The 12,796-nt window shown below is 34.4% G+C and overlaps 1 protein-coding gene across 5 annotated transcripts in view; it reads left to right on the forward strand.

The window, feature by feature from the left end:
* The first annotated feature begins 10,012 nt into the window (after positions 1 to 10,012).
* Positions 10,013 to 12,796, forward strand: part of LOC145688193 (F-BAR domain only protein 2) — a 274,258-nt gene continuing 271,474 nt past the window's right edge. For 2 of the 5 annotated variants that reach the window (XM_081762063.1, XM_081762064.1), the window contains exon 1: positions 10,013 to 10,205. In XM_081762063.1, the coding sequence (XP_081618189.1) occupies positions 10,176 to 10,205 (30 nt within the window). In that variant the 5' untranslated portion in view covers positions 10,013 to 10,175. The remainder of the gene's footprint in view (positions 10,206 to 12,796) is intronic. The other 3 variants (XM_081762065.1, XM_081762067.1, XM_081762068.1) reach the window with 2 other exon arrangements.

The following is a 12,796-nucleotide window of genomic DNA, read 5'->3' on the forward strand; positions in this document are numbered from 1 at the left end:
TTTGTTTATTTGTGTAGCACAAAACTTATTAGTTAGTTAAATGGTATTTCCTTGTTTTTTGTTTGGTATAAATTTATCCCTTCGTTTGTTTAAATATTACAAAAAGGTATAAAATTCTAAGCCAATTAAAAATAGTCCTTCTTGGCTTTTTTCTCGTTGGTACAAAAGAAAATGGGACACCCCAATAAATTTATTATTTTTTTAAATGGCACAAAAAAGTATAGAATGCAGATCCTTCTTCGCTTTTCTGGTCAGTACAAATTTATACCTTTGTTTACTTGATTAGTACAAAGTATTAATTCTTTCCTTTTTTCTGCTTGGTACAAAACAAAATAATCCCTCCAAATATATTTCTTCGTTTATTTGAGTATTACAAAATGATATAAAATTCTGAGTAATTTAAAATGGTCCATGTTCGCTTTATCAAATTTATCCCTTCGTTTGTTTAAATAGTAAAACATTGCCTGGAAATGAGATTTCTCGCTGGTACAAAATTCAATAGGCCTCTCAAATGTGTTTGAGTAGCTCAAATGGTATATCAAGCTGAGCCAGTTAAAATGGTCTTTTTTTGCTTTTTGTGGTTATTACAAATTTATTCTTTTGTTTATTTGTGTAGCTTTTTTCTGTTTGGTACAAATATTACAAAAAGGCATAAAAATCTAAACCTGTTATAAATGGTTCTCGTTGGTACAAAAGAATTAGGACACCCATATTTATTTATTCCTTTCCTTAAATGGCAAAAAAGTTATAAAATGGTTCTTCTTTGCTTTTCTTCGAATGAGTACAAAAACTTAACTACTCAAGTTATCCTCAGTTTTTTAATGGTCCAAAAAATATAAAATAGCCCTTCTTTGCTTTTCTTCTGATTTGTAAAAAATAAAATAGACCACTGAATTTTTCCCTCTATTATTTGAATAGCACAAAAGGTATAAAATGCTGAGCGAGTTAAAATGACCCTTCTCTGATTTTCTTCTGATTGGTACAAAAATAAAATAGATTATCCAAATTTATTCTTTCGTTTATTTGGGTAGCACAAAATTGTACAGAACTATTGAGCTAGTTAAAATGAACCTTCTTCACTTTTTTCTGGTTCGTACAAAGCTAAATACTCCATCCAAATTTGAGTATTACAAAATGATATGAAATTCTGAGTTAGTGAAAATGATTCTTCTTTGGTTCTCTTCGGATGGGTACAACAAAAAAAGCAGACTACTCAAGTTATTCTCAGTATTTTTAAATGGTACGAAAAGGTATAATATGCTGAGCTAGTTAAGATGGCCCTTCTTTCCTTTCCTTCTGATTGGTACAAAATGCATTCCTTCGTTTATTTGAGTAGTACAAAATTGTACAGAAATATTGAGCTAGTTAAATGGACCTTCTTCACTTTTTTCTGGTTTGTACAAAAGTAAATACTCCATCCAAATTTATTTCTTCGTTTATTTTATTGCAAAATGATATGAAATCCTGAGTTAGTTAAAAAGTGGTTTTTCTTCTTGCTACAAAATTGGAAACTCACTCAAAAGTCTTCCCTTTGTTTGTTGCAATAGTACAAAGTGGTCCTTTTTTCTGTATTTCTGGTTAGTTTAAATACTGCATCCAAATTCATTTTTTCGTTTTATTTGAATAACCCGAAAAGGTACAGAAATTCTGAGGTAGTTAAAATGACATTTCTTAAATTTTTGGTCGTTAATACAAAAGTTAAAAAGCCACTAAAATTATTACTTCTTCACTTTTTTCTACTTGGTACAAAATTGAATAGATCACACAAATTTACTAAATGAGAAAACGTCATCTCAATATGTGGCTTCGTTTACGAGTTTGACCTTTGACCTCGATGGTCATTATTTTTGGAACTTGTAGTAGTTGATGACCAATTACTAAATGAGGAAACGTCATCACAATATCTGGCTCCGTTTTCGAGTTATTAGGTTTTAAGTATTTTGACCTTTGACCTCGATGGTCATTTTTTGGAACTTGTAGTAGTTGATGACCAATTACTAAATGTGGAAACACCATCTCAATATGTGGCTCCGTTTTCGAGTTATTAGGCTTTAAGTATTTGACCTTTGACCTCGGTGAACATTATTTTTGAAACTTGTAGTAGTTGATGACCGATTACTAAATGTGGAAACACCACCTCAATATGTGACTCCGTTTCCGAGTTTGACCTTTGACCTCGATGGTCAACACTTTTGGGACATGTGGTCTTTGATAACCTATTACTAAATGTGGCTCCGTTTACGAGTTTGACCTTTGTTCACGACGGTCAGTAGTTTGGGGACATGCTTGTGTCATTTTTGCTATGTTAAAATAGGGGTTGGGAACGAAACCTGTGCTACGTTAAAATAGGGGGTTGAACAAATACAGTTGTGTGTTCGTAATCTTATGTACTCTCTGTGACATTTGACTTTGTTATGTTACATAGGTATTCATTGTCCGCTATGTTGAAAAAATGCTCATAAAAGGGAATGAATCTTATGTATTCTCTGCTATGTTAAAATAGGGGTTGGAAAATAAGCTCATAAAAGAGAATGAGTACACCCCTAAAAAGTGCTCATAAAAGGAAACGAATACATCTCTGCTATGTTCAATTAGAGGTGGAACGAATTTGCTATGTTCGTAGTCTTTTCTTAAGGGTGGAAAAAGTAGTCATCAAAGAGAATGAATACACCCCCTGTAGACCGTGGGTGGACGGTTCAGGGTGTTCGATTGTAATCTTTGCTATAATGTGCTCATTGTCTGCTATTTCTGTTATGTTCAAATAGGGGTGGAAAAAGTGATCATACGAGTCCACCTCTTAAAGATTATCTGCTCTACTATGTGTTCGTAGTCTCGGTGTAAATTCTGCTATGGTAAAATAAGGGGTGGAAAAAGTGGTCATAAAAGAGAACGAATACACCCCTAAAAATGCTCATAAAAGGAAATGAATACATCCCTGCTATGTTACGTAGTCTGATGTGTTCGTAGTCTCTACTATGGTAAAATGTTCAAATAGGGGTTGAAAAAGTGATCATAAAAGAAAACGAGTCTACCCTTGAAAAATGCTCATAAAAGGGAATGAATCTTATGTATTATCTGCTATGTTCAAATAGGGGTTGAAAAATATGCTCATAAAAGAGAACGAGTACATCCCTGCTATGTTACGTAGTCTTATGTATTATCTGCTATGCCATGTGTTCGTAGTCTCCATGTATTCTCTGCTATGGTAAAATGTTCAAATAGGGGTTGAAAAGTGATCATAAAAGAGAACGAATACACCCTTGCTATGTTACGTACTCTTATGTGTTATCTGCTCTTCTATGTGTTCGTAGTCTTATGTAATTTCTGCTATGTTAAAATAGGGGTTGGAAAATATGCTCATAAAAGGGAATGAGTCTTATGTATTCTCTGCTCTTCTATGTGTTCGTAGTCTTATGTAATTCCTGCTATGTTGAAATAGGGGTTGGAAAATAAGCCATACTCTTGTATTAGCTCTGCTATGTTACATAGTCTTATGCTAAGGGTTGAAAAAGTGATCATAAAAGGGAACGAGTACACCCCAGCTATGTTTCGTAGTCTTCTGCTCTGCTATGTGTTCGTAATTTCTGCTATGTTCAAATAGGGGTTGGAAAATATGCTCATAAAAGGGAACGAGCCCATCCCTTAAAATTTACTCATAAAAAAGAACGAGTACACCCCCTAAAAAGTGCTCATAAAAGGGAACAAATACACCCCTAAATTGGAGGTCGTAAAAGACCGTGGGTCGACGGTTCAAGGTGTTCGATTTCCCAGGGGCTCCTGAGTTGGCCTAATATGTTTTAACACTGTTCCAGATCGATCCATTTTCCTCTACTATGGTTCTTAAGGAATTTCGTCACCTTGACATTCCTACCGGTGAATTCCTGCTCAGTGTTCTTAAATGCATTGGCAGCAGTCTAGTTTTATAGTCTTCATATATTTCAATTTTTTAGCTAACAAAATCTTAACTCTCTGAAAGAAGTCTTACGATGACACTTGATTTGATTGCGAATTTCTATTTTTTTTATTATTATTATTATTTTCATTCTTCTTCTGTATTCCTAATGAACTCAAAAGGTATGTTATCTACCTTTTTGTTCTTCATTTTGCTGTATGTTTTTGAACTCGTCCAATGAACCATCCTCGATTACTTCGTTTTCCGTTTTAATGTCTAAAATGTATAGTTTATTCTTGCTGTCATCCGGCTCCTCAATGTATTCCCAGGAGCGTCATTTCAGATTTTGCTTGGAGGGGGCAAAACCCCTTGATATAAGTAAAATTTCGCGTTTTTCACTGACTTACTATTATTCTATTGATAAAATCTATATACTTCTCAAACTCAGGGAGGCAAATTCCCTTCCCTGCCCCCCTAAATGACGCCTCTGTGTATTCCTTCCATCTTCCTCAAACTCAATTTGCTCATAAAACACTCATTTTTATCTTTAGTTTCTATATTGTCATAGTAGTTGTCCCTTTTTGCCCTTCTACGGTATTCGCATGAAATTTACTCTCATATAATATTCAAATATCTCTATCTTTTTAGATTCTTCTTGTCACCTTCTCTTTTATTGTATATTTCCCTGTCTATGTAGATTTCCCTTCTTAATTTTCAGATAAACTTTCTATACATCATTTCCTTTCCTTCTTCAGTCTCCCTTTGCCATCGAAACCAATTCTTGCTGATAGCAATGAAAACATTATGTGCCTGCAACCGAGACTACATTGACTAACCAAGAAGCGTAATTAAAAAAAAAAATCCTCCTTTGAAAGTGACACACGTCACGCGGATATTCGAATCACATTAACCTAATGTTTAAGAAGACATAACCAGTGGTCGAAGTGAGACGATATGCGGTGGTATGCCATACCGCCTCTGGTGTTTTAGTGATGAAGGCATAGCGCCTCTGGTTTTTCAGTGATCAGGACATGACATACCGTCACTGGAGAGTAGTAGCTAAACACCTTTAATAAATACATTTTTATACATAATAACTAACGATTAGCTTTGCACGTAAAAAGATTTTGGGGTTTATGCAGAGTCGTTTTGATGCGTGATTAGTGGTATACTAAAGAATTCGACTAACATCTGTTCCCTGCAATAGTCAGACATTTCGTATAACGCTAATCATAACATCAAAACGACTCTGCATAAGGCGGTTTATTTCTTATGTAGAGATAATTTCTATTAACAACATCTTTGTTATGTTTTTCCTACCCTTTGTTTTTAAAATGAGGTGTTTTCAAAGAAGTTCATCTAGTTTATATTTTGATGCAACATATTGAATTTTTTCTTTCTTATGTATGTGTGTGTGTGTGTCTTCTTTCCTTAACCCTTTCCGGATCCTGGCTTTTTGGGCTATTTTTTAGACTTTCAGTCAAGCAGCTACTGTGTCGTCACTATTTATCCTAGGATCATGGTTCATACGTCATTCTCTTCAGAATAGAGCTGGCTTTCAAATGGTACCCCTTGCATGCGCATACCATATACCAGAAGCGGGGAAAAAATGTCAAAGTGAAAGTTTCGGAGGGAATTTTTTTTCTCGAACTTTGCCCCCCCCCTGGACCCCACTGTGTGAACGTAGCCATCTAAAAAAATCTGAGAAATAGTACTTGGTATACTGAACGTGTGTGCCAAATTTCAAGTTTCTATCTTGAATAGTAAGGGAGTGAGAAATTTTATAAAAAATTTCCCACAATGCCCCAAATTACCACAAAACACTATGATCTCAGGGAAAAAAATTCCTGAGACATCCCTAATTACCCTATTCTCGCCCATATTCTCTTCAGCTTAGAACTGCCTTTCAGGCGGTACCATTCACATGTCTCCATCATGTATCTAAGGCGGGAAATTGCAGAAAAAAGGGATTTTTTGGGTCTAAATTTCCCTTTTTTCAACTTTTAGCCCCTCTGGACCCCCCTGTTTTAACGCAGAAATCTGAAAAAAATCCGTTAAATACCACTCGGTGGACTGAATATTTGTGCACAATTTCAATCTTCTAGGTGCAAAAATAGACCCGCCAGAAAAAAAAATTCAGAAATTTCCCCATGTTACCCTATACAGAAGTATATTTTGAAAAAAAAAATTACTGAGACGTCCCCTATTACACTAGAATAATAATTCGACCGTCATTCTCTTCAGAATGGTACTGCCTTTCAGACGGTATGACTCAAGTGTCCCCATCATGTATGTGAGGCGGGAAAATGACGAAAAACGGGATTTTGGGGGTAAAAATATCCCTTTTTCACCACTTTGCCCCTCTGGTTCCCCCCTGTTTTAGCACTGACATCGGAACAAAAAATCTGGTAAATACTACTCGGTGGACTTAATGTTTGTGCAAAATTTCAGTCTTCTACGTAGAAAAATAAGCCCGCCAAAAAATATTGAACATACGCTTAGAAAATGAGAAAAGAAATTTTTGACTTATGACGTCATCACCTCCTATGTCTGGACGCAGGACGGTCTGAAACCATACGTAATGTCTTCTACAAGGCCTCTGGACTTGGAAAACAAAAAAAAAAAAAAACGAACGAAAAAGCTCAAATAGAAGAGAAATAACGCAATGTACCATGAAAAATGCGTAATGGTACAAATTGTACCATAGGATCCGGAAGGGGTTAATGCATACAAATACCGTGTTTTGAGCTTGGCGGTTTTAGGGGATGTCTGCTATGGAAGACGGATCTTCCGGTGGTTTGGAATAGGCCTACCCCTCAGACAAGTGAGGGTTCGGAAGTTTTCTGAGAGGAAATTGTTAACACAAAAAATTGGTTTTTGAACATTTTTGTGTATAATTCTCTGTAATACAACATAAGGGGATACTTTTTATTTATTTTTTGTTTCAAAAAGTTTTTGGCAAGGAACCAAAGTCTCTCCATGCCTCCCCCCTGTAACTAAAGAGAAGCTCTTCAGTGGTTTTCAGTCATTATGTAAATAGAAATACAATATTTTAGGCAACATACCCTCATTGTATTTCAACATTTAGATAGCAGGTATGTTGAGTCAAAATCTTAATAAAACATACCGCCTCTGCTTTTTTCCCACTTCGAACAGTGGACATAACTTTAATTTGTTCTGCCTATGTTTTTATTTTTTCCATTTAGATCGAAATACTTTCAGCATTGATCCATTTATTTCATACTTAAAATATTTGGGAACGCGTCCCCCCTGTCCCCCCGCCAGAGACGCCCGTACCCCCAACAAAAATTCCTGAGTGCGCGCCTGCTTGAGATATAGTACCGACATTTCATTTGCAGTATGCTAGGAGATCTAGTGTGTCCCCTTTGTTAAATATTCATGTTGTTTCCTTTTTTCGTTACTAATATAGCTCAGATAAAAAAGATTCTCGTGTTTTTCTCGCAATCGATATAAATTATTTTGTTGTCATTTCTTAAATTACCAAACTGGCTAGTGATGATGAACTGGAGTTTAACCCTGAGACCCTACTTTGGGTACTAGTGTACCCCACCCTATATTTTGCCTGGTGCTATTCAGTTTTAAAGGGGCATACATTTGTAAAATCTACGGAAGAAATATGTTACTTGATTTCACAATATGATTATATAAGTAATCAAAATATATCGAAATGTTATCACTTCCTTGTGTAATAAGGTAGAAGTATGAAATGCAAAGCGTCCTCTTCATCACGGTACTCCATAACGAAGATAAGATGAAGTGAAGTACTATGTGTAGGCAGTGTAGAAAATAATCATTGAAGTATCGCAAAGCTGTGTCACACGTAAGTCATGTTTTTATGCCATATGAAATGTTTTCACACCATCCACGTTTAAGCATATAATCACCGCCCCTGGCTCACCTGCTCCCTACGGACGAAACCCGCGGCCCCCCTGTTGCGCTTCTGCCCTGACTCGATTAGGTAGCATTCTACTTTAGTGGCCACCTACCATGAGTTAATTAGTGTTTTTAAGTTGATTCGTGTTTTATACTTAGCTCTCCTAAAGTCTATCTGCGTCAACTCCTTCGTTAAGAAACCCTTGTTAAGGCACTAAGAGTGCATTTCATGCTAAGAGAAGTTAATAATTTATGAATGTGAAATGTACTCTTCTAAAATAAGATAGTACCTTTTGATCTTTTAAAATCAAGTTGGCAGCACTGACTTGTTCTTCTACATACATTTCTACTTTACTGTGTGATTCCTGCTTAAAATTATATACTATCTCTCTCCCTCTCTCGAGAAAATTCATAAATCGAACATTCACTTCTATTTACTGCAGTTCAGAACCACACTAATAATTTTATTGTCTTCCAGTCTTACAATGTTTTACTTTTTTAGACTTTTAAATTATGATATCCGTAATGGGGCGTTTACACTTAGTCGATTTGCGTTCGATTCAGTTGAATTGACGTCACTTTCAACTTAATCGACCGTGTAAACAGGACTTCAACTTAATCGCTTTTTGATCGAAAGCGACTAATCGACTAGCAACTGAATTGAAAGACGTTCTATTTTCTGTGGTCGATTCTATTTTCTTCTGCTATAACACCGCAAATTGTACCAATTACTATTTGCTTGGACATCTTTAAAATTGCCAGTCGATTTCGAATCGACCAGAGGCGAGCGAGTCGACAAGCAGCATTCAATTTCGGTTGAAACAATTGAACACATCCATCGATCTGATTCGGCCTAGTTGCTTCGATTTAGTCGCAAATGCGGCGAGTCGATTTAGCCGTGCGACTAAATCGACCAAGTGTAAACGCCCCATAAGTGTCAGAAGTAGAACGGCAATGTACACCAGTCGACAGGTATCACAGCAAAAACGATGAGATATCGAGATGCTGTTTCTGGCAATCGATTCGGCGTCCTAAGAATCGGTTTAGTCTCTTTCGTTAACCCTCTATTTAAACCGAAAGTTGTGGAAATCAACCGTTTCCGGTTTCAATGTTGATCGCCATAGAACAAAAACGGTCATAGATGGCGACTAGTGGATTTTGGCGATCAATTCAGCGTTTAAAGAGAACATACTATCACCACCTGGAACATTATCATAACCGGAAGTGGTTGAAATTTACTTGTATTTGTGATTTCAATACTTATTTCCATTGACCAAAAACGGTAAGAGGTATCGAAAATAGTTTTATCCATTTGTTCAAACCGGAAGTGGCGAAAATACGAATTCAAGTTGTAACACTAATCTCATAATGGATAAAACGAAAGTAGATAGCGACATGCATTATTGCAGGAATATGTTTCACCTCCAATTGTATTCCCCTATTGCAACCGGAAATGATAGACATCAATAAACACTTCTGGTTTCAATATTAATCTCCATGGAGCAAAAAATAACAGATAGCAATTAAAGGCATTTTGATATGGATTCAACGTCCGAAGAAGAGGTTCTGTCTTTGTTCTTATTCCCCTACTGCAACTGGAAGTTATAGATGTATGCCTACTACTTCGGGGTTGAGTATTCAAGTTGCACACTCTGAAAGTCTACCGTATTTTATATTGTGAAACGAAACTCACTTGTTCGTAAATTTTTAAATAGCCCACACGAATTTCAACCTATATACTTAGAATATTCCCGTTAACCTACAAATACATATGTTGATTTACCGCAACACAAATTTCAAGTACGTTCTTAAGAATCCGCGGCATGTTTTAACATTTAAAATATTCCGCCTTAATTTGAATCATACAATTCATCAGAATATGAAGTACTAGTGAATAATTCGTCATATTTAATGTTTAATAAAACGTAGACTACAAAATTTCACCAAAATTCTTACAGAAATTCACCTATAGCCGATGTTGAAGTAGCTGAATTCAAGATTATCACAAGATAATAAAAGCTCTACGAATATTCCATTCCATTCTGGTATTTCATTATTGCGTTCCATTAATTTTGGAAACAGTTAGCTTTAATAATTATTCTATATAAAATCTTATTACTCGTCAATATTCAAGACCCAAAATGCAACAAATTATTGTAAAGTTACACTGCCTTCATCAAACGTTACAATTGATACCTTGTTACGAATTTATTAAATTCGCTTGAAAAATGGCGCCGCCCATAAGATCCACTTCACTGGTGTTCTGCGACACCCATTGGTGTTACTATGAAACACTAAGCTGGTCGCCATGTTACATGTTATTGTGTGAAGATATGTGAATGTGTGTGGAAATTTATATTATTACTAGTGTTATGGGTATAATATCATCATGACGGTGGACTTTTGTGACTATTTCTGGGTAAGAACCGCGCAATCCCCAATATATATTTTTTGAAATCATCATGTAAATGATGGCTGTGACTTTGCTTATTGATGACACAAGTAGGTTACGCTAGTTGTTTATGTTTTGCAAGAGGTCATACACAACAAAAAAGACAAATTTAGTGGCATCCACTGTAAAATGTGTATTAAGTTCAAAGTCAGCATCACGAAAGGTACTGTGCACTTAAAACTTCCCTTTACGAGGAACCTTATTATGAACACCGTAATGGTTGGAGTTACGTAGTTTCAAAACTCCACCTCCTTTCTGAAGGTTTTATTTTTCACAGCTTTTCCATAACAAGCAAATATTTTTATTTTGATATATCATCTTCCTTTCAACGTACAAATACTTATGTTTTTAAATTAAATTTAAAAACCAACACACAGTTTTAAAATGAACAATTTAAAAATTAACAAATTTTTCGCTAATTAATTGGCTGATTTAAACAATTGCTGAAATCATGGAAATGTATTCGGATAAACTTATAACTTATATTCGCAGAACCTTGAATATTAAAGTAGGTTTTAGTAACTTGCAGTATTTTTTTTTTATGACTGTGAACAAATATAGAATGGTGATACAGTATATCGGTAAGAGTGTACTTTTGCCCAGTATATCTTACATATAAGCGGGGTTTTTTCAATCATTAGTTTGCATAAAAAAATCGAAAAAGTTCGTATTCGAAGCTTCTTTACTCCAGTCTTGTGATTTTTAGTGACACTTATAGTGTAAAATTCACAAATATGATACCTCTATTGACTAGAATTGAGAGCTTCACCAGTTATTCTGGTCCTGTTTCACAAGTATTTCTTGCTCGAAAGATTTTCCTTGGTAAACTATTTACATAGTTTTAAAGTAATTCATTTCAAGTATCCCAGTATCTAAATGTACAATTTGTTTCGGTACACGAGAGCTTTATGTGTGCTCTTAGAATCCGATACATATTTAAACAATATATTTCACCCTAAACCGAATCACATAATTCATCAGAATGTGTTCAGAGTACTAGTATATGTTTTGTCTTGTCTCAATCATAGTAGAAATACCGTTTGTTGGCTGATGAGCATTACTTTTGTTGAACTTAAGGTGTATCAAACTAGTCTACTGGTAAATTTATGGATTATACTAGGAACACATCGTAAAACATTCCTTATCTTTCGATTTATTTATATATTTACTAAATTCTTAATATTTTAATTTACTAATTATATTTTATTTAGACCTTTTTTGAACTTTATATATTTTTTTACTTATTTCTTTAGACAATTTCATATAATCAGATCGTATGGAAGATAAATAATGTACTTCGAAAACGATTTTTAGTTATTTTAGTTCCGAAAGTTGAACAGATATCTCTTCCAGACATTTTAATCTTGCCTACAGGTAGTACAGTCATCAAATACATGTACTGCTATTGTTTGTTTCTTCGTATTTTTTTTCTTACAAATTTGTCAGTTGTAACTCCTGAGTTTTAACATTTTTGGTATGTCAGGTTTTTACCTTGCCCTCACTAAAAGAATGGGTAAAATTTTACGAAACTGACGTTTTCTCTCCTTACTCAGCTAACGGGAAACAATTCGTTACGTGAAATTTGTTTGAATTCAATCAGATAGTTGCTCCAATTAGAAATATAACAAGGTAGTTTATGTAAGTTATTTGAAAATTAGACAAGCTATTACACTAAAGCTATACAACTAAGCGGCTTGCTCAGTAACAAAAAAAAATCTGTAAGGTCATCGCAGCAGAAAGAAAATATTTGTTGTATGCCATGCTAATCTAACTAGAATTATTATTCGATTACCAAAAGACTTAACTTTATATTACCCTACTTTATTTATTGTATCCTATTTACAATATATATTATTATTTTTTGACATACTTAAAGATGGAAATATTAGTTGCTTCAAAAGTATAGAGTCTGATCTTACTGTTCTATTTTTATTGAAAAATAAAATTCTCGGTTTTAATCAATATGAAAAATAGTTAAAAAAAAAAAAATGATCCAGTAGTATTGCAAAATAGGAATAAAGCCTTAGTTGCAGTAATTCATTTTTCTTTACCTTTCTAATATTTTCCATTGTATAGAAATTTAAACAAGTGATTCAGAGTTGACTCTTTCTCACTGTTTTTGCTGGTGCGTTAATCTCTGTACTACAGTGCATAAGTTGATTCAATCCGTCATTGTAATTACTGTACCCAAAGTATAATAAAAAGATACATTATTGAGTTTCAATATTTCAAGAAGTCCGTTCATAGAAACACTCGAAGTTTGGAATAATAATGTACTTAGTATAATGATAATATACTACATATATTCTTCTATATTTCACACCTCATTCTGTTGTAGTTCAGCTGTGTGTTATAGTTCAGATTCTGTTAAAATATCATGTTTTTAAAGTTCTAAAGGTTTGAATGAATAATGTCCTAATGTACTTCGCAGAATTATACATCGTATGGCATTTTGCTTTGCAAATTTTCTATAATTTTTGAAAAACTATCAGATGCATGATTAAGGTATTTTTTTAGTAGCTATTTCTCAAGCACCATATTATAAAAAAAATAATTTC

The sequence above is a fragment of the Thermobia domestica genome, chromosome 6 (assembly GCF_964235325.1).
Source record: "Thermobia domestica chromosome 6, izTheDome1.hap1.1, whole genome shotgun sequence".
Lineage (NCBI taxonomy): Eukaryota > Metazoa > Arthropoda > Insecta > Zygentoma > Lepismatidae > Thermobia > Thermobia domestica.